The 22221-nt window shown below is 40.5% G+C and overlaps 1 protein-coding gene across 1 annotated transcript in view; it reads right to left on the minus strand.

The window, feature by feature from the left end:
• LOC109524413 (connector enhancer of kinase suppressor of ras 2) overlaps nt 1-22221 on the minus strand; it is a 59559-nt gene that overhangs the window by 36419 nt on the left and 919 nt on the right. The window contains exons 2-5 of the mRNA XM_019884289.1: nt 9616-9779; nt 4576-4778; nt 3707-3794; nt 1170-1211 (exon numbers count right to left, since the gene is read on the minus strand). Of these exons, the coding sequence (XP_019739848.1) occupies nt 1170-1211; nt 3707-3794; nt 4576-4778; nt 9616-9779 (497 nt within the window). The remainder of the gene's footprint in view (nt 1-1169; nt 1212-3706; nt 3795-4575; nt 4779-9615; nt 9780-22221) is intronic.

A 22221-nucleotide genomic window follows, 5' to 3' on the forward strand; every position in this document is an offset into this window, starting at 1 on the left:
GATGAAACAAACACACGGGCCACCAGTACATGGGATAAAAAGTGAGAATGTGCAGTTCAATCTACAGGTACCCTATGTATGAAATAGTTTTGGATCAAGGACAATCAATCTAACATTTATGTAAAAACGTGGCTGCTTCACAAAATGAGAAAAATAAATCAAACAAAACTCACGTGATCTTTATCTTAATCTTTTCTGTTCAGTTTTTATCTTTTTCAATTTGTCACTCTTTAATATGTCATCTATTCTGCATGCTTCAACATCGATCAGTCTGTTTATTGTTTATGGAATGATACAACAGTATATTCATTCAATATTGACAATATAATTCAACGATAAAAAAATTTTAAAAAAAATCTACAGATATAGTCAAAATTGGGTCAGACATGTTTCTGTGATATCCCCTTGATAGCTTTTTATTTGGTTTCCTCCACCTGACCTTGAATCGTATCAGAAACTGTCAGCCCACATCAGACACTTGCTGCTCACTCTGTTTAATACACGAACAACAAAAGTCCCCAAGCTCTCGCAGATTTTAAAGTGCACATACACGCCTCCAGACATATACTCATCAACCACAACATTAAGCACAGGAAATCTCGATTAAAATCCAATATATGAAGAATACAAAGAGGGTTGCATCATCAGAGCATTATTCATTCAGCAATATGATTATTATTACAATAGTTCACTGATAGTGTAGTGGCACATTATACTGCACTACATCACCCTCTCAGTGACCATAGGTGTGAATTTGAGCGCAAACCGTTGACTGTCTCTATGAGTGGCCTGTGATTAACTGCCGACCAGACCACTGTCATCTGCCTTTTGCCCACAGTCATCTGATATAGGCTCTCGCTTCTCTGCAACCGTGAAAAGAAAATAGCTGGATTTCTTTTTGTGGTTGTAGTATACAGGGGGTTAGAACTGCACTGCATACTCCTTAGAAGCATTTCTAATATTATGACTCCCTTCTTTAATCTCCATGAAAGATGAGCATGTGATCTCAAGAGTATGCGAGTCCTGTGTAAATAATGGTGTGGTTGCAGCATTAACGAGTTCATCGTGCTATGTGTGAGCATGAATGCAAACATGGTAAACTTCTTTGTTTCAAGGGCTCAAACTTCGAATTATTATCAGACTTCCATATAGATGGAGAAGCAACTTACCACATGAAGAATCTTATTCTCTGTCTCATACACTGTGCAGTCCTGTGAGAAGAGAAAAACAAACAAACATGGATTTCAACTTTTGCTCTGAGGCTACTCTTCTGTGGAAAAAAAAAATGGCGTAAAAGTCTTGAAGGAAAATTTGGGAGAAAAAAGAGGGCCAATTGGAGGGAAGATACTATTTCACTAGAAATCAGCAGTCAACATTTTCCTCTGTACGTAACTCGTCCCGATTATGCATATTACTCAGTAATAGGCAGGGAGCAGTCCACCTAGCTTTTAGAAAACTATCAGCATAACTTGCGTGAACCTGACAGATTGTTATTTAACGATTGCTGATTGTTAATCTATTTCTGGGAAAGCAGCCAACTCAGCCTACCAGAGGCACATGGTAGCATTGAATACATCTGCTTGATCCATTAGTACAGGCTGTTTTACCCCATTGTGTGTTTTGCTGCACCCTGGCAGCCATGCGCCCATTTGGACCATTGTGCACCAGTGGGGTTTCCTATGCTGTGTCTCTACTCTGGTCCTTGTAAGACTGGATGGATGTTATCCGCAAGGCTCCAGGACTAACTGTGGGCACTGACTCTAAACTGGATCCTAAAGTAAGCACAGTACATGGAAGAGGTCCAATAGAGCAGTTCCAGTCAATAAGTGATTGCTCCAGAAGCAATCACTCACGGAAAAGGGGCAAGTGTAAATGTAGGTAATCTACATGAAGGCACTATAGGGAGTAGAGGGAGGACAGGAAATAAAAGAATGAGTAAGGAGGTGTTCTTTCTCCATCAAGGCATTTAAGTGAAGTTGGGGATTGTGGTTGACAGCGAGTCAATGAACATGCTGGGAGCAGCTGTGATAGAGCACTCTCGTCCCATCAGCTGCAAACAGCCCTTGGCACTGGGCAGATGTTCCACTCATTGTCAAATCTACAATAATGGGATCTACTGCAGACCTGAGCTAGACCAACGGATGTTGAGTTCCGTGTGGACATTTATGGTTGCAGTTGAAACAAACTAAATGGAAATTTCCAAAGTCGAGTGAGCTAAAAAAATGTTTTGCTTCATAAGTCACAAAAAATTTTTAGATCTCATCGGCACATCTCAGCAGAATTTATCTGGTTGTCCATCAAGAGTTTTTAGTTCGGTTTATTTTCTTTGTTCTTTCGGGCAATGATTCCCCGCCTTTCCTGAGCCAAAACATATTTTTTAATTTCTGAAATTCTTACAGCCCACCAACAATCAAAAATGTAGGGATAACAATACAATACAATACAATACAATACAATACCACTTTATATCACGATTTCACAACAGCTGCAGCTGTAACCAAACACTTTATCGAACATTTAACATAAAATAACATAAATAACACAACAGCGCACATAACATAAAACATGAACAATACAACAATCCGATAAACTATTCCTGCATACGCCTCATTGTTAGATGCATTGGCAACAAAACAGGAGTCATCTTATTTTTATAACTTTATGACAGTTAAGACCTGATTTGACAAAATGTTTGCGCATTCAAAAATGGATGCCAACTTGGCCGGTCGTGTAGTTGTGGAAGCTGATCTACGAACCAGGTGCACTCATGATTACATTTCCCAAACACTTTGTTGCACAGTTTGTGAAGAGTATCTGCACGAGCAATGTGATTTATCAGACCTGAGACAGATAACAGATTTTGCAACTTTAAATAGATCTCTAAGGCAGATGCAAACTAGAAGTAGCACACGAATCAATGCTAGCATAGCACAAGTGAAATGAAAACATTAATGAAAGCAGTTTTGTAATAAGTGATATAGCATGACTCCTTCTTGTGACTGACTTCAAGTCAGACCTTTGATCATTTAGAAGCACAAAAAGTGCATTACTGAAGAGTCTACGTCGCCATAAATTTTTTTTATGGCACTTTCAGAACTGTTGACACTATGATGCCTCTCATTTCCCCTGCACTGGCACCGTCTTGTATGCTGGTTTGCACCTTTCTTGAAAGACGCAAAATATTCCGATGCAATTTCTCTCAGGTTGGATGAATTACACTGTGTATGTTAAATCAATCTATTGGCATAGACACTTTCCATAAGGTGTAAAATGGACTGCATGACAATTTTGCACGATTAGCAGATGCAATATGTGTCCCCCCGTGGTGGATCAGCTTCCACATCCATTTGTGTGAGCAAATCAGTTTTGCACCGCTTTTGCACACGCAGATGTTGAGTACGAGGATTCTCTAACTTATTACATTGGGCATCACCTCAAAAATAGTTAGCTCTTCAAGTTTCACCACAAAGACTATGATTAAAATATTGTAGCATCGTCGGCCAAAGTTTTAATAAAAAAACATGGAATGGTCTGGAATATTATGCACAATGCAATATGAACATTAACACTGTGCTTCAATTTAAAATTTTACTAGATTGCATTTAAGTAGGAGCTGTTTGTGTGTGTGTGTGTGTGTGTGTGTGTGTGTGTGTGTGTGTGTGTGTGTGTGTGTGTAGGGGAGAGGACGATGGGGGTGGGTGGGCACCTGCTGTACGATGGTAGTTAATTCTAAGCAGAGCTGCACAATATTGTTCTTCAGTAACGAATATTCTGTCACACTGGCAAATGGAGACCTGAAATGAAGGACGAAAACAGTGAATGCAGTCCAGCCAGTAAGAAAAGTTAACACACTTTTTTGTTCTCAATTCTCAGTAGCAAACAAGCACAAACAACAAAGAATCGCAACGCTCAGTGTTTCTTCTCTTTTTACGCTCCCTCAACTTCATAAGGCCTGAAGTCCTCAGTCTGCAGCATTTTTAGACAAATATATTTTTTCCATCTCATATGTTTTTTTCAGAATTGAAACATTTTCTTTTGGACTTTGAGCTGGCACAGGCACAGGGATCCACCCTCAAAAATTGGCAATGCTAGCACGTACATAAGAATATTGACTGTATCATACCGAGATGTGTTTGTGACAGACTACCCAGCTAATTTATCAACGGGTGGCTGAGATAACTTTTCCCAATCTAAATTAGGACCACCAGAAATGATTATTTTGATAATCGACTAGTCACAGATTATTTTTGCAATGAATTGACAAATCCAATATGTAAATTGCAGCTGATTACACCAGTGATCAGACATTCGAACCCAGGACCTCTTGACTGTGACTTGGTCACGCCAAACACTGTGACACTGTGTTGCCTAGCTCTTTCTGATGTTGCTAAATAAATTCTGATTCATCTGGTCTATTCATCTTGAGATCGTGCAGACGTAGCTTATGTGTGTACATAACATACTGTGTATTTTTGTGTTATTTACAGTAGTCAATCTTCATTGCTTCATTATTGGGCGCAAAAGATTACATGAAATAAAATCACGTCCAAATTCAATTGTGTGTGTAGTTCATACCTGTCGAGCCAGGCTAGTAGGTTTTTTGCCGCACCAATCAAATCCACCACTGAAGTGAGGAAATCATTGGGTAGCCTCCGGGAAGCTCTTCCATCATAGTGTCCTCCCCTTCGCCTACCCAGGATGAAGTTCTGAAGGTTCTTGGCTGAAGCATTCAGCTTGTGTGACAGAGTCCGGAGATTTTCTGTCTCTAGGCCGTAGTTCTGGAAGAAAAACAAGATTCATTATTGTGAGCTGCCAGGTAGAGACAACAAGGCAGATACAATGTCAGAATGTAAAAAAAAAAACACTGCCCTGTGAACTTTCACAATTAAAATCTACATTTTCCAAGTAAAAATGAGATTCAGCCGAAGTTGTACCAATAAAGTATATACAGTATTCTTCATATATTGATTTACAATAATGTTTAACTGTATGTAAAATGAAAAGTAATGTACTTGTGGATGACACAGCGAAGCATGGAGAGTCTCTGGTGCAGAAAAGTACGAGTACAGTGAATGAAGGAAACCAACAGCCTATGAAGTATCCACCCTCATTTAATTTCTTAACCAGTTCCTCCTCTATTTGTATTTTTATAACAAATGGCAGCCAGGCTAATGCACTTCTATCTTGACATTCAGGCTTTGTTATTGGTGTGCAACGGACCCTGTCCTCTCCTTTTAGGGTTAAGCAAGGGCGAATTTGCTTGTTACCTTGACGATCACACTTTGTTGCTTGTGGTTGAATTAAAAAAAAAAAAAAAAATTTAAAAGTAAACTACATAAAATCCTGTAATTCTGAGGCCGACACTAATACATTGTGCTGCCCTATAGCTACAATAATCCAACATACACAGAAATCAATACCTCTCACCCAGTCCCAATATAAAGTGAATTTGTACTCTGCTTATGCAACAATTCAACCTTATATTCCATCTTTTGTGAAAAAAATGTCTTCTCAGGACTAACAGGTTATACAGCCCATTTCTACTCAACCCTGTGACCCCTGCAAAGAAACACTCAGACCCACCGAGCCACATTGTCCACAGCCAACCAAGGCACCCCTGCAAATGTCTTGCTGGGAAGAGGCTGATTCCCGCTGACACGACGATTGCACATGCACACTTGCACAGATCTAGACTCTATTTCCTCTCTGCCTCTAGAGCAATTTAGTACAGTCACGACCACCGTGACTACAAAGGAGTGAGTTGCACAGTGGCAGCCAGAGGAGTGAGGGACCAAATTAGAGAAGCTAAAGAGGCAAAAAAGAAGATGAACAGAGAGCAACTGGCAATGCTGAAACTGGGTCATGCATATGTTACAGTATGTTCTTTATGATCTAATGTACAGAACAGGAATGGGGATGAACATGTGAACTAGAAACGTGTTTGCGCGTGTTACAGTTAGGCTTCCCTATGATTCAGTATGGCATTTGTGTCTGCCTCTTGGGGACAGAGTGCACAAATGAAGAGGAGAAATAATCATCCCATCACGGCTTATTGTGTGCAACTTTGTGTGTTTGTGAGTTTGCATCTGTGTGTGTACAAAGAGAAAAATAATTTGAGCTTGCATATGTGCCTGTGAGTGTCAATCAATACAATACAAGGACGATGCCATTAGAGTAGCCCCCCCACTGCCTTCATGTCGATCCGGTTGCCATGGCAGCGGAATGGGGAAAAGCCTCTTCTATGCTGAAATTCCAACCATTGCCAGACCCACGTAATTATAATCAAACATCATTTATGATATGAAAATCATAACATTAACCCTTCACAACCTCACAGATCGCAAGTTATACATCTAGAAGACCACTTGTCCCTCATTGGGCTCAAATGTGAGCTGGATCCTGATGGGGGTACAATCTGGTCTGATCACCCATCACAAGCAGACTATAAGCAGACAAACAACCATTTACGTGCACATTCATAGCTTCAGGAAATGGTCTTAATATGGGAGGAAGCTGGAGTATGTGGACAAAACCCACAGAGAGAATTTGCAAACTCCACACAAGAAAGGCCTTCGTCGAGATTCCAAACCAAGATTCCAATGAAATGCAGGCAAATATGTGCCACAGATAGTAAATTATTTTACGCAAAGTGTTGCTGAAAGCCAAGAAGTGAAGGACACCAGAAAGACAATGACCGGGACCAACTTGGAGGCTACCATCATCACCAAGTGCATTCTTACAAAGTAAATGTAAATTCATGACATGCTCATACATTTACAAATGAATAAGTCCTCCATTGAATACAATCCAAAACAGTCACCATCCATTCCCAAGAGTCACTTTTGAAAGTGACTGTGCTGTCTCATTTAATTGTTGGCCAATTGCCTGCTGCAAATTTCGAAAATAGCTTGTCTATTTAGACCATTATTTTCAATCTTTCTCAAAATGACATTGAAGAAATCTGTTTGAAGGACTGGAGTGCGGAACGTTTCAGTCCTTAGAGCAATTTCGTCTACTCAAACAGAATAGTGAGCCTATAAGAATCAAACACACCCTTTATGAAATGGCTGAAACAATTTGATTCCTTGATAGATGGGCGAACCTAAAAAGCATCACACAAGCGGCTTATGTGGTGCCAGAAGGACAAGCGAACAAAATATGTCGTAGCTAAACTAACTCCTAAGCCTTGTCGATTGATTTGTCTTCTTGATTTTTTACATCAGAGTGAATAAGGGAGAATGAATTCAAATCACAAAGATAGGCGTTGTCACAAGGTTTGTAACGATCCTGGCGACGCGCTCTCTGCCTATACTTTCTGTCTCTTGCCGTCTCAGGTAATCTGTGGAGCTTCTCGCCTTTGGCACTTCACATGTGACATCCTACAGCCAGGCATTTTCACAATATTTGATCCCCCCAAAAATTATGAAAGATTCAGGGGACGAAATTGCATTCGACACCAGTGACAGCGAGCGAAGCGCTCCAAGATGGTGCCTAGAAAATCATGTGACCACTTACAGCCAGTCAGCGTCTGTAGCAGCAGGAAGTTTATCATACTCGGTTTATATACGCCGCTGAGTTGCTCTCGCACGGAGTCTTACTATGCCGCATACTGCGTGAGGAGGCCTCATATTTTTTTGCTGATTTGAAATGACATGCAGGACAACCATAGAACCTTAATAATATTAACATTTTATGTGATATTTGATTTTGGTTAAAAAAAATATGCAGAAAATTAACTTTTGCTATTCAGCAGTTTTGGTAATTTTCATGGAAGAGAGCCTTTTGCACTGGAAAAAAAATACAACATGTAGTTTTTTTGTTGCTTGCTTCAAACCCCTCCATCATTTAAGATGCTCATCAGGTATAGAGATTTGCTAACAAAGCGTGAAGTAACAGGGTGATTGTTTATACTGAGACTTTTACTGTTATGATGATGAATTGTGTACAGTACGTCCTGTCCTAGTATATACTATGACTGTCACTGGGTGCCATTTATTCCCATGTTGTAAAATTGGAAAGGTAAGAGAAGTTGATTAACAGTCACAAGCATTCACACACTGCACACACACACACGTGTCTGCAAACACACACACACACACACACGCGCGCACACACTCAAACAACCTTGGCTAATCCAGCAGTGTGTGCCCGAGAGATAAGGTGCATCATGCATATTTTTTTTTTCCACATACTCTCTCTATTTCATTTCCCCTCTCACACCTCCCGTCCTCTCTTCCTCATTTTCTCTCTTGGAGGGTCGCACCTAATTCCACCTAATTCTCTAATCTGGAGCAGGGGCACTACACAGGCTGGCTGTCAAGGCATACAATGCCGGCCTAAAATGGTTTAACCATTTTATAGCCAGTATAAAAAAAAATTTAAAAACAGGTTGAAGAAAATACACACATGCCGTATGTGGTTGTTTGGATGAAAAAAAATCGGATACTGTTGAAATGCCAGGTTTTTGTCATGGTAAAAACTAGGCCAATTTGAATAATTTCAAAACTTTTCCCATCATGTGGCATGTAACTTGTACAACTCAATACAAAATAATACATATTTTCAAGAGCAGGAGTGAAAAAAAAGCAGCTGGGATAATGTGATTGTAACAAGGCTTTTCCTGACATTTGTTTGGCTTTTGAGCAGATGTAAAATTTTGTGTGAACACAGACTGGTATGCATTTGAAACTGCTCAGTGATGAGCAATGTTGTGTTTGCACCCAAATTACCTTTCAGAATTTTGGCAAAAAAGTTCACCCTAATGCCTTTGAAATTATTTACCATTCTCCTTGAGTGACTTTTTTGAAAACAAAAGATCCATCTTGTTAAGGTTGGCCCTACAGCCAGAGAATGGACCACTACGGAGATAAAAGGGTTTGAGAGCAGTGGCACAGGCTTTATTCCAACAAGTTAGTACAAGCAAACAAACACTAACCCAAAACAACATCATCATAGTACGTCATTGCGAGAAATAAAACGAGTGATACTACTCACTAACAAGGTGATGGACAGAAGACCAAAGAGCTATTTACAAAAGTGAAACAGAAAATCACAGAAGTACTTATGTGTAACAAAAAGCTTATAGTCCATCTGGTACACCGAGGAGAGGTAAAATGGAAACATTAGATGACAGCAGAACTGAAGCACGCACACATCCAATTCTACTGGAACAACGAAGCTGGTTGCGACAGGAATGGCAAGCAGCAAGACAGCATCCAAACAATACTCCAGCACCTTCCTTCATTTAGAGCTGAATTTAAATACAATCCACTGCTGACATGAGACAATCTTATTGAATGCGAGTGCTGCAACTTTGTGACTCCGCCTACCACTTAACCACGTTAGACTGTGGACGGAGAGAACACATTACTAAGAGGCACAAACCCATGATATGATACCACTGTTGCTACGGAAGTTTTATGCTAGCTGACCATGGCTTGTGCTGTTTGATGTGACAACACAAAGCCTAATAGATAGTTGAATTTAATTTGGGGTTAATCAGGAGCCGTAAAATTGTGGGTGGTGACATAGAAGCATGCAAGTACGTTCCGGTGTGGAACCAGTACAATGGAAAAGCGGCTCGAGAGAAGTTTAAAGGTGAAGAGAGTGACTGACCAGGGCACAAAGGAGATCAACTGCTTCAAGGATGAGCTCCTGGTGTCCTATCCTCGTAACCCCCAACTCCTCCAGCTCCTGATGGGTGATGTGCAGAAGCTGCTCTCCGCCCATTTGCTCCCGCTCGAAACTCTTCACATACTGCTGGAGACAGTCATCCAGACCTGAGAGAAAATAGGAGGAGATTCAGGTCATCATGCATCCAAATTTCATCATAGTTGGCAAACTACTGTGATATTTGGGGTGATGGAAAAAAACTGAAATCAAAAAAAGACTCATTGAGAATGCCTTCTGTGTTTCTTTTATTAAAAGACACAAAATTTGGAAATAAGCAAAGTAATTGAAATACTTAATTTTTTGTCAATTTTGCTAGCATTGCTAGTTGTTGCTGGAACCGCATGCAGGGAATAGAAGTTCCTTTGATACGTATGATTTATGTGCATGTTTCTTCTGCACTTTTGCAATACTGGCACATTCCCCAATTAAAATTGTGTCAAACATAGAGTATACTCAAGAGATGCAAGGAACATATTGGCTTTTAACCTGACATGCAGTGTGTAGATGTGGCGGTCTGGGATGCTATTGATCAGTTAAGCGCTTCAGGCTTTGGATAAACAAAGTCAGCAAAAAGCACACATCTCCACAGACCTAATGAACAAGCCTGTTTGAAAATTACAACATGTCAGAAAAAAAGGGATGAGAGCACCCATCAGAGGATTACAAAGTCTGCCTGCGAATGTTGGTTTCAAACACATCACACATACAAAACAATTGCAATTGGTGTTGATAAAGCTGAGTGGAGCCGTGAGGAAAACACTGATGCCCGAAGGAAGTGACGACGACAGAGAGACAGTGTGGTAGCACCTTAACATAGTCAACACACACACACACACACACACACACACACACACTAATAGCACTCATATGTCAAGGGATACAGAAGCCAAAATATTAGTCCAGTGTTATTCTGAGAGACACATGATCTTGTTACATACAGCCTAGCAGAGCAAATTGAAATTTGACACATTTCAATGTACCGGTACTGTTACTCCCCAAGTGGAAAAAAAAAGCAATTTTGACTTCATTTTTTCTCATTTTGGTTGCCTCAGATGTGCCAATCTGGTATTATCTCATATAAAACCATGAAAATACATTTTGTACATGAAAGTTACATTTGAGAAATAACTGTATGGCGGCACTACGAATAGTTCTTTAAATATGCAGAAACAGCATTTTACTGAACTCAGCTGAGAGTACGTGCTGCATAACAAATGTCAATAACGTTTTTAATAACGCCTGGCAATGTGATGACATTGCTCATTCTTCTCGCCAATATAACATGCATGTTATCACAGAGATTCATCTTTCCAAGCTTCAAACTGATTATATTGTTGATGACGGGGCACCATCTATTCATCCATCCATTTTCTAATCCGCTTATCTTCACAAGGTTCGCGGGCGTGCAAGGATAGGTCCCAGCTGTCTTCGGGCAGCAGATGGGGTACACCCTGAATTGGTTGCTTGCCAATCTAAGGGCACACATAAATGAAAAACCATTCGCACTCACACTCCCACCTCGGGGCAATTTAGAGTGTTCCATTAACCTGCCATGCATGTTTTGGAATTGTGGGAGGAAACCGGAGTACCCGAAGAAAACCCACGTACGCACGGGGAGAACATGCAAACCCCACACAGGAAGGCCGGAGCTGGAATCGAACCCTGGAAGTCGGCACCGTGCCGCCCACGACGGGGCACCATCATTTGAAAAAGAAAAGAAAAGGAAAAAAAAAAGAAAAGAGGCAACAGCACATACCGTTAGGTTACATTTTGACTGACTGAAAACCAAAGTGACTACTAGCTTGTGAACAATAACGTCGGCATGGTAGCAGTTGGATTAAACTAAGTATCATTTGGATTGTTTGTGTTCCTCAAAGGACCAACACTTCCCAAACATTTTTCCGTGAGCTCATTCCAATAAATACTTGGGGAAAATGTTGTGGTTTCAGGAAAAGTTGGAATAAATAGAAATGATACTCATACATCCTATATCTTGTTCAAAATAAAATGTGCAAAGCTACATTCATGCATTAAATTGAAGTTGTCTTCCCTTTAAGTTGTTTACTATGGTAAAGAAAGAAAAAGTCCAAAGTATTCCAATAATGGCGAGTACAGTATTGACAGAGACATCCTCAAGTCAAGAACATGAGCAGATTTCTTCATGCAGCCGGCAGCAATAGGAGCAGATACAGCCATGATGAAATGATCGAGGCAGAGAAGACCCTGCAGCAAGTAACAAGGAATTTCAATTCATGACTTCAAACATTACCATATGAGAGAGAGACACATTTGCTCTTTTCGTTTGTACCTTCGCTTCTGAGGCTTCAATGTGTTATTACGATTCAAGTTGCTCGTCACCACCCCGTGGTATTTGTAAACATTTGTTTTCCATACATCTGGAGCAAAACGATAAATTAAATTATAATCATTAAATTATATGATCAATATCAATATAAATCAATATATACCAACATCAATATACAGTCGAACCTCACTACAAATATACTGTGAGGGACATAACAAAGCTGTATGTTATAATGGTAGTTTGTTGAAACCATTTCCAATAAAATGGCCGTCAACTACGATGTATAATACATGTACAGTATGAAGAAGACATTCAGTCAGCAAATGAAAAGTGCCTTCTCCAGTTCAGGATGTGCCGCGTCCCGAAGCCGTTTCCGATCATCTTTCAATCTCTTGGCCACGAACTGCGCCACAATTTTTTTGCCATTACGGATAATTGTTGAAATCGTTGACTTTGCCAATTGGTAGTCTCGGCTAAGCTTCTTCTGGGAAATTCCCTTTCGAAAGTGAGAGACAATTTCAGTCTTCACAGACAGAGAGATTTGCTTCCGTTTACCAGACATCTTTTCAGACCATATGCTCAAGACCATGCCATGGAAAATGAATTACGTGAAATTGTGACTTTGAAATGTGAACGTTATAAGGGTGAAAACGTTGTAAACGGGGTACATTGAAAAAAGGTTCAACTGTAATGACTATAAACGTGTTTTTGAAATAAATGGTTATGCAGTATATGTACATTATGTCCAGTATATAGTACAGTGGTGCCTTGAGATACAAGTGACCTGAGTTTTTTTAAGTATAAGCTGTTGACTGGACGATTGTTTTGCTTCGACTTGTGAGTGCACACTTTGGATATGAGCGCTGCATGGTGGCATGTGACTCAACTCACTTCACAACAAGCACTGGTTTGGAAAATCAGCGGTAATACGTATTCTTCAAAAAGAGGCTTCACGCTGTTTATTGTCACTCTCAGCAAAAGGTTACTGTCAAACTAAACATAAAACAACGATAATTATACATAGTGTATTTAAATAAATTGTACAGCCTCCAATGGCTTCTAACAATGGGAACCACCATAGGCATACAAGGTAACAATTAGCATCTATGTGGTGGTTTTTACCATTTAAGGAATGAGTATCTGACCACAAACAGGGCACAACACATTTCGACAGATAATACCGTAGTTCCTAAAGCAAATCGGTCCTTTTACAAACGCATGTATATATAAAAAATACACATGGGCACATGTGCAGAACATACAGTATATTGGCTCGACGCTCCGTGTCATCGTGTGTACAGTACATACGAATAAATGGGTGACACAGTTGCCAGCCAGTAAGTTCAATCAATACATCTTCCCCTTAGGGAGAAACATCTGATGTTCAGACATTTACAGGATTTTTAGATTCCTTTTATTCATCAACAAGCAGGTTACTGCATTTTTAACTGCAGGACAAATAATTCGTGACCCCTCTCGAAGAGTTGGTCATGCAGTCTAATACAAGTCAAATAAATATTAGTCCCGGCGAAGCTAAAATAAACAAAAAAGTGTCATACTGTGTAATCAAGTGCTGCTTTTCCCTGGAAGCTGTTTGCTGGAAATCAAAAAAATAATGAAATAATGAAAATAAAATGGCATGCAGACTAAACCGATCCACACCAAAGACTGCAATCAGGAGAATAGAAATGGGTCTCATTTGATCATCGAAATCCAAAGGGGAGTTGGTGTGGATTTTTTTAAATCTTATTTTTGAGGTTTGAATTCCAGCAGAGAAGTTTTTTTATCTAAAAGGTATGGGGGGAAAAAAAACAATCTCAACAACCACTTCATTGTCTCTATTATTATTATTCCATGTAGCTTTTTCATCAACATTCCATGCATGTCCTTCCAATCTTATCGCGGTTTTAGGCAAAAGATGAGGGTTGCCAAGCAACCAACAGCGGTATAAGCCTCGAAGTGGAAGTAACGGATCAGCATTTGCCGGCCCTCAGGACTCTGCACTGACGCAAGGCAAAGGGCTGCACACTGACATAAAAACAAACGCACGATGTTCTGTACTGTACTTGTATTTGAAAAACATTGTTGAAGGCCATAGTAAAATCTGATTTTACTGCTTAATATGAGCTGAGATGAAAAAGCTACTCAGCAGTGACTTTCCCGCTTGCCCGTTAACATGAACTGAAATCACACAGCCAAATCTGTTTTTAGCTTTTCCGTCGAGACCTTACTTGTGTCAGAGTGGAATTCGTGCAAAGCGCACTGACAGGCAGTGCCGAGTTCTGTCTTATTGCCTTGCCTCCTATCTTTGAGTTTCCTGCCGGAAAAAAAAAAGGCAAGCAAAAAGAAAAGACTCAAAACTCACTAAAATATTCCTACTGTGAAATATTCATCACGTCATTACAGAATATTCTTAAGAAGGTGCATTTTAGCTCTCCCGTATGTCAGCTTTCGTGTGTGCCTCAGCCTCCGATCTCAAACGCAGCTTGCAGAATGTGGAGCCAGACTGAACTAATGACACTTCTACTGGAAATCTTCATCTTGACACAAACTGACATGCCAGGACTACAGAAGTACTGAAGTACTTTCAAACGTATCTGAAAGTACGTTTGAACATATTTGCAAGTACAGTACGTTCAAACATACAGTATTTGCAACTACGTTCAAAACCTATTTGCCAGTCCAAAATGTTGACTCCACATTGGCAGTCCCACACTTGTGTACAGGAGTGAATATTGCTATTCAATACAATCGCTGATCAAGAGAGAGTGGAATTCCAGCTACTGTTTGAGACAAGGACGAAGTCAGAAAGTCAAAGCAATGAACAAATAGTGCAAAAAAAAAATAATTCAACGTTTTACAAAAACTCGAGTGTACATCATGGAATATCATGCCAGATCTCAGTATTGAGCAGAGAAGCTGTACTTTTAGAGTGCTTTCACGTCTGTAAATTGCTTTCCCTGCACTGAATTCTTTGTTGGTTTAGTAAACGTAGTCCATTTCCCTCTGATGTGATTCCACACAACAAACAAACAAACACATCAGGTGACAGTGTTCTCTTCTCCTATTATTTGTGAGCGAAAGGTAAATAAACAAAAAATGGTCTACTCGGCTACGGTACATCAACAAATAGAGTATACTCAGGGAAATTTTGCAAGCAGATGTTTCTCCTCACGATTAAAAATGTATGTTTGAACAACATACTATGCCGATGAATGTTAAAAGGAGGCCATGTTCTGCCTGCCAATGGTTGAGTTGTTCTGTTGTTGTTTGAGATTGCAGCAATTAAGAAATATATAACATGGAGCCATATATATACCAATATAAAATACCTTCAATAAAATGTTCAGTCGAAAAAAAAAGTCAATATTGGAAAAAAAAGTTCGGGGGAAACCCCAACCACAGCATTCTGTGTGCTGCAGGCACGTGTGGCATACAAATGTTGAACGAAAAGTGTGGCTTAGATTTTTTTCAAATAAATGATCGGTCGCCTCAGTGCAACTCTAGCACGAATATAATTACAAGATTTTTGTGTGCAAAATTAACACTTCCAGATGGATACGTGAAGCAGAAGTCAAGGGGTTCCCTGTTTTTGACGTGTTAGCTCAGTCTCTTTTAGCAAGCTCCAATGCTTAGCATCACTATGAAATTACAAGTAAAACATGTCCTATGGCAATAATGAGCGTGCTAACAAAATAAAGCAAAACTAAGACGGTTGGTCAACTATAATGCATGCAATCCAAGAGAATATTAGTTCACTACACGTATATTGTATGAACAACAATCAAAGGTTAATGTCTCAACGATTGGGTCGAGTGTCTTCCACAAATAAGGCTGCAATGTTTGAGCCAGGGGCATGGATGTAAACAACAGTGTACATTAACACTGCATGAAAACATCCAGAAAAATATTGTACATGCTTTGAAAATGTACTTTAGTGTGAGATTTATTGAATGGTATTTTTGAGTTGAGCTTTGTTGGAGTTTATCTTTGACTTATTTAATAATTCCTTTTACTTTGATTAGTGTGTGCAGACCTGATTGTTGGTATCTGATAACCAATAAATGTCATATACAGTAAATATAAAATATTTCTTGTCATCTTTTAATTGAAGATGTATGTACGACTGGTTCGCAGCTCCACCTCGCAGTGCAGAGGTGCAAGGTTTGATTCTGCCCTCCTGTGCAGAGTTTGCATGTTCTCCCCGTGCCTGCGCGGATTTTCTCCAGGTCCTACGGTTTCCTCCCACATTCCAAAAACATGCATGGCAGATTAACTCAACCTCTAAATTGTCCCTAGGTGTAATTGTGAGCGTGAATGGTTGTTTGTCTGTGTGTGCTCTGCGATCGGCTGGCAGCCAATTCAGGATGTATCCCGCCTGCTGCCCAAAAACAGCTGGGATGGGCTCCAGCATGCCCATGACCCTTGTGAGGATAAGCGGTTTCAGATAATGGATGGATGGATGAATTGATGATGAGTGCTGCCATCTCCATCTGAACCTCCAGCTGGGTGAAGTCGAGCTTTATTGAACCTGACTGGTTCATTTCCCACTTAGAGATGCTGGAGGTTCAGACATCGCAACTGAAACTGTCCAAGTCCCTCTCTTCTGCTTTGGTTGGTTTAAACCCCACCTGAATTTTATTCCTACGTTACATAACACCTGAACAAACAAACCACAAAGGGGGAGAAAATGCCATCGTTTAATGCCCTTCCCCTGTTAAGATCAAAATTAACCCTCCCTCATAAAAATGTTGCGCCTGTAACAACAGGTGCAAAAAGACGCACACACACACACACACACACACACACACACACACACACACACACACACACACACACACACACACGACCCTCTGTCTCAGGGTCCGGATAGAGCGAGTACTTTGATATGTTGCCCACTGCATCTCTCTATGCACAGCTCAGCCATAAACTGTGCTCTCCCCATTTCTCCTTCATAGCCTCATTTCCTCCCCCATCTGAAGGAAGCGTTTTGTTCATTTTGCAGCATGCTTTCGTATTCCTAAATTTCCTGCTCTCCTCTCGCCCTTCGGAATCATTACACACGAAGTGTGTGTCAGAAATGCTGAATGCATATGTGTGTCGCTCTGTGCCGAGATATGTGATCCAGGCATGTGTAGCGGGCATGTGTGTGTGGTTCCTGCCTCCCCATCTTATGACACGTGTTGTGACTCCAACAAGATCAGGTCTGGTTTCCATGGTTACCGATGCCCCACTTAAAGCTCCTGCTCCCGCGTTTCTGTGCATATGCGTGTGTGTGTGATACTACTACCTAATTATTCTGCCCATCAAAAGTAACGATTGGTATGATAAGAGCTAATTAAATCCATTGTATGCTTAGTTTGGTTTTGAATCCGAAAACACAGCTGGATTGCATCGGCCATCATTATGAAATAATATGTTGATCACAACGCGGAGGTAACTGGTGAGTCTGTCTGCCTCACAGTGCAGAGGTCATAGGTTTGATACCAGACCCCGGCCTTCCTGTGTGAAGTTTATATTTTCTCCCCGTTCCTGCTTGGGTTTCCTCCTACTTTCCAAAAACATGCATGGTGGGTTAATTGATGACATGCCCAAAGGTGTGACTGTGAGCTCGAACGGTTGTTTTTCTACGTGTGCCCTGCAATTGGCTGGCAATCAGTTCAGGGTGCACCCCGCCTGCTGCCCGAAGGCAGCTAGGATAGTCTTCAACACGCCCGTGACCCTGGTGAGGAGCAGCTGATCAGATAATGAATGGTGGGTGATTACAATGTTCATGACGTCTAAATTGTTGTTTGCATACTTCCTTGAATGGATGGACTCTAATGCATTAAACAAACACACTACTGCCCTTCTTGCAGATTGGCTGCCCACTCACTTATACTGTTTTTGAGCAAATTTAATTAGAGTTTAAAAAAAAAAAAGGCACAGCGGAAGGTGTTTTTTTTTCATTGTCATGGACTAAATGTATATTATTTTGTGTGCGTGTGTTTGTGTGTGTGTGTTTGTTTGTGAATAAAAAACTGCAGTTTAGACATTCAAATACACTTCTACACCTATGTATATGTATGGATATGTGGATTTGCTCAGTTGTCATGTCATGCTTAAAACTTGATCATTCATGGACGTTCTCCCACTTTTTAAACAGGTATGTTTTGTTTCAGTCACAGTGATGTGGACTGGCCATTATCTTCTCACTCGAATGTGTCTGATGCACTTTGACTTTGCAGAATATGAAGAAATATCCAAATGCCTTCAAGGGCTAAAAACCTAAGAATCAGTTCAGTTGTAACAGTAGCATATACATTGAGCCCCTTTCACACTGGCCAACCAAGCCATGGATTTTTCCTGCCTCACTGTCCTGGGTGTAGAGTACCGATTTGGGGTGCAGAGTTGAAGTCTCCCGGAAATTTGTTGCCTTCCAGCATAGCATCGGAGGTGTAACAGAGGCAGTCTGTGCCGAAGAAGAAGCAACCAATATAGAAAGTATAATAGCAGAGACTCACTGCCATGTGCCTTTGTTGTTGAAAGCAGTTGTCGCTGTCTAAGACACTGGCACGAACATTGCCACACATCTGCACTCACCTCAAAGGTACTGAAACAGTGAAACTGATGGTTGAGTAAAAGCACCTGTGGCTAAAGGCAAACTGTGGAGGAATTTATACTATCTGGACCTGGATTTCCATCTCTGTTTGGGTCATCATCTTGCTATATGATGAAAGCTCTCCCAATCCATTTGATTGTATCTTTCTTCTGCATGTCATTAACTGCTGTTGTCAGTAATTGCTTGTGGGTGTTGCGGTTTTGCTTACGTTAAGCACATTGAGTTGTCTTGTGTATGAAATGCATGATATGAATAAAAGTGCTTTGCCTTGCCTTGAAATTGGCCGGTAAATGGCAAACAAAATGTTCTATCTTACATACCTGTATATAAAGTATAAAACTACTCATATACTTTTCTAAATCATGTTTTCACACACTTTCAATTTTTAAATTGTTGTTTTGCGGACTTAGACCGAAAAAAAATGTGTTGAGTTTATTCAATTTTATTTCATCAAGTGGTCACACAAAATAAGATCATCTGAATCCAGATACATTTTGTAGTCGACTTTATTTATTTATTTATTTTTCTGTGTGCCTAATGCCTATTTCTTAACAAAAAATGAATTTGAAGATTTTTTAGAAACAATGAGCATCTTCGGTACATTGAGCGTTTTTTTTTTTGTTTTGTTTTTTTTTTTTTGGAACACACCCTGCAACATTCGGTTTCTGTCAAACACAAATACACGCAGAGAGGAAACTCCTCCAGCGTGGGTGTTCGAAATAAATGTTGATGAGTCATCTTTCAATGAGCCTTGCCGGTGTTGAGCTGCTTGAAGTCTTTCAGCAGCGCACAAAGTCTAGTCGTCTGCATACATGGATTAACCTTGCAGTATAAAAGATTCCTAAAAAGTGAACTGCTAAAAATGTGCCTCAGTAATGTCACAGGAATATGCATGTCGTCTGATATTGATTTAAATCAACTAAAGTAATGCAACGATCATTTATGGGAAAATGACCTCTGAATGAAAGGTCAAATGGATATTTTTATCACATCAAATGGAGAACAAGAAACAACAATTTATTCATCCCTGGAGAACATTTATGTGTAAATCCCTACTGTGATTTCATCCATGAAGTCACCCAGTCAGCTTTATTATGAATATAATATTGGCACTTGCAATCAACTATTTGGTCAAATGTCCTTGATTATGCAATGTTGAAAAGGCTTAATCAATCCTTCCTAAGCAGAAGGGTCAATCCAAATTAAACCATAATTTGACTTTACATTGATGCTGAACCGCCATTTATCATGTAGGAATCGGGAAATGTGCTTCACCTGTAAATGATTTTGATGGTAAATATTTGAGAGTTCTGTTGCCAGAGCACACTTCGGCCATTCTAAGGCTTGGGATTTTGAAATGGACAAGTTCAAATCCTCTTTCTCACTTCCACTCAACAATATTGCAAAATAATGGCGACTGAAAAGTCAAGCTTTAGATTATTGGCCACAGAAGAGAAAAGGCAAATTTTAATCATCAAAAAGTGAAAAGAAACAACCGTGATTGCCAACTCTAATTGCTAGAGGAGCCTACGACTTTCAAGAAAGAGAAGGCTGCATTTAATAGACAGTATCAGGAGTCCTATTTGTATTACGGCTTTATCTCAATGGGAGATTCACACGCACCAAGCCTACTCTGCATAATAAACGGCGATGGTGAGTCGTATTTTTCATGATTTTTTATTTGTGACGTATATTATTTTGAAGGCACGTTTAAACATTACCATAGCGACCAGAGAACGTTGCGTCCAGATAGGATGTTCCTCGTGTCATGATTCGTGTTTATTATTGTTTCGAAAATACCACACTTTTCATGCAGGTCATATCATATTATATTGTTGCATCTCTCCGGCCTTAAAGGCCGGTCCCTGAAAATATTGTCTGACATGAAACCGGTCCGTGGGGCAAAAAAGGTTGGGGACCTTTGCTTTAAATTACTGGAACAGGACTCGCATTCGGAATCAGCGGCTGGCCCTTTTGAGATGCATTTGAAAGTATGAATGAGAGGAAGCTGGTTCACCCCCTGTCCATAACTGAGGTCGACCACTCTTGAGCAAGGCACTTAAGCCTCACTGATGTTGGGGCATGATGCCCTGCTGCAGCCCACTCCCATGGGAACCCCTTTGCATAGTACAAGACAAATTTCCAATGAATATCAATTCCTAGGCGTAATTGGCTTTGTTCTTCCAGCCATCCATCCATTTTCTGATCCGCTTATCCTCACAAGGGTCACGGGGGGTGCTGGAGCCTGTCCCAGCTGTCTTCGGGCAGTAGGGCGGGGGGCACCTTGAACTGGTTGCCAGCCAATTGCAGGGCCGACAGAGACGAACAACCATCCACGCTCACACTCACACCGAGGGACAATTTAGAGTGGTCAATCAGCATGCCATGCATGTTTTGGGAATGTGGGAGGAAACCAGATTACCCGGAGAAAACCCACGCAGGCCTGGGGAGAACACGCAAACTTCACACAGGGAGGCCGGAGCTGGAATTGAACCACTGTGAGGTCGACGCGCTAACCACTGGCTCACCGAGCCGCCACTTTGTTCTTGATTCTGTCATTAAACTTTTAAAAGTGAGTTATGCAATCATGTATAATTAAATTGTAATGTTGCACTCCAAGTCAAGTATACAAAACAAAACAACTCATTGATCATTTTTAAATCAATCAGCTGAAACAAGACTACTACTCACGCTTACGTACATTGACACCGAGATTGCACGATGGCTAATTTCTTTATTTAACCTAACATACAGGACACATGGGAACATGGAACGCAGTCTGAGAACCCAGAGAGGTCCCACACAATCATAGCAAGAACATCCACAAAGAAATCCCCAAGACGACAGAGATTCAAACCTAGAACCTTCTTGCTGTGACGTAACAGTGCGAGCCTCTTCGCCAGCATAGAATTGCCATTCTTCACTTACTACATACAGTACTACAGTATTTCAAAATGTGAAAAATACAACTTATAAAAAAAGTGTTACATAGAAATTATTTCATTTGTATTTGAGGTGTTTGAACACCACGTTTGGATTGGAACTAATGTAACAGTGACTCAGTTCTCTTCTGCGTTTCCTGTCACTCCAGCTTGAACATTCAACAAAGTAGAGGATTGAAGCCAGCTGATGAGGCCAATTACAAATTCAAGGACCTTCCATGTTTCCTTGCTGCCTTGTTCTCTAGGGTCTCTTCACTACGTCAGCATCTAATCATGTAGAATCGTGGTCCACCATTTAAAAATTGTACTTATACTACATGCACAAATACACCATTAAGCCGGCTGCTCACACACGATTACGGACACCGCTATACCCACCGTTATCTATCTCTACTGTCTTTCAATAGGGCTGCCACAATTTGTGTCACACTGCTCCCGAGCTGATCAGTGTGTGAGTATCCATACATCCCCCTCCACTACCATCTTAAACATCGCTCATGCATGCAGACATGTAATTAACGGCCTCTCATTGACAGTGACAATCGCGAGAATTAAGATATATAATTCCTTCGTGAATCTTACCAAACAGACTGACATTCAGGTTTGGTTGGATGTGTGTGTGTGTGTGTGTGTGTGTGTGTGTGTGTGTGTGTGTGTGTGTGTGTGTGTGTGTGTGTGTGTGTGTGTGTGTGTGTGTGTGT

This window comes from Hippocampus comes, unplaced genomic scaffold, assembly GCF_001891065.2.
Source record: "Hippocampus comes isolate QL1 unplaced genomic scaffold, H_comes_QL1_v1.1 scaffold156, whole genome shotgun sequence".
Classification (NCBI taxonomy): domain Eukaryota; kingdom Metazoa; phylum Chordata; class Actinopteri; order Syngnathiformes; family Syngnathidae; genus Hippocampus; species Hippocampus comes.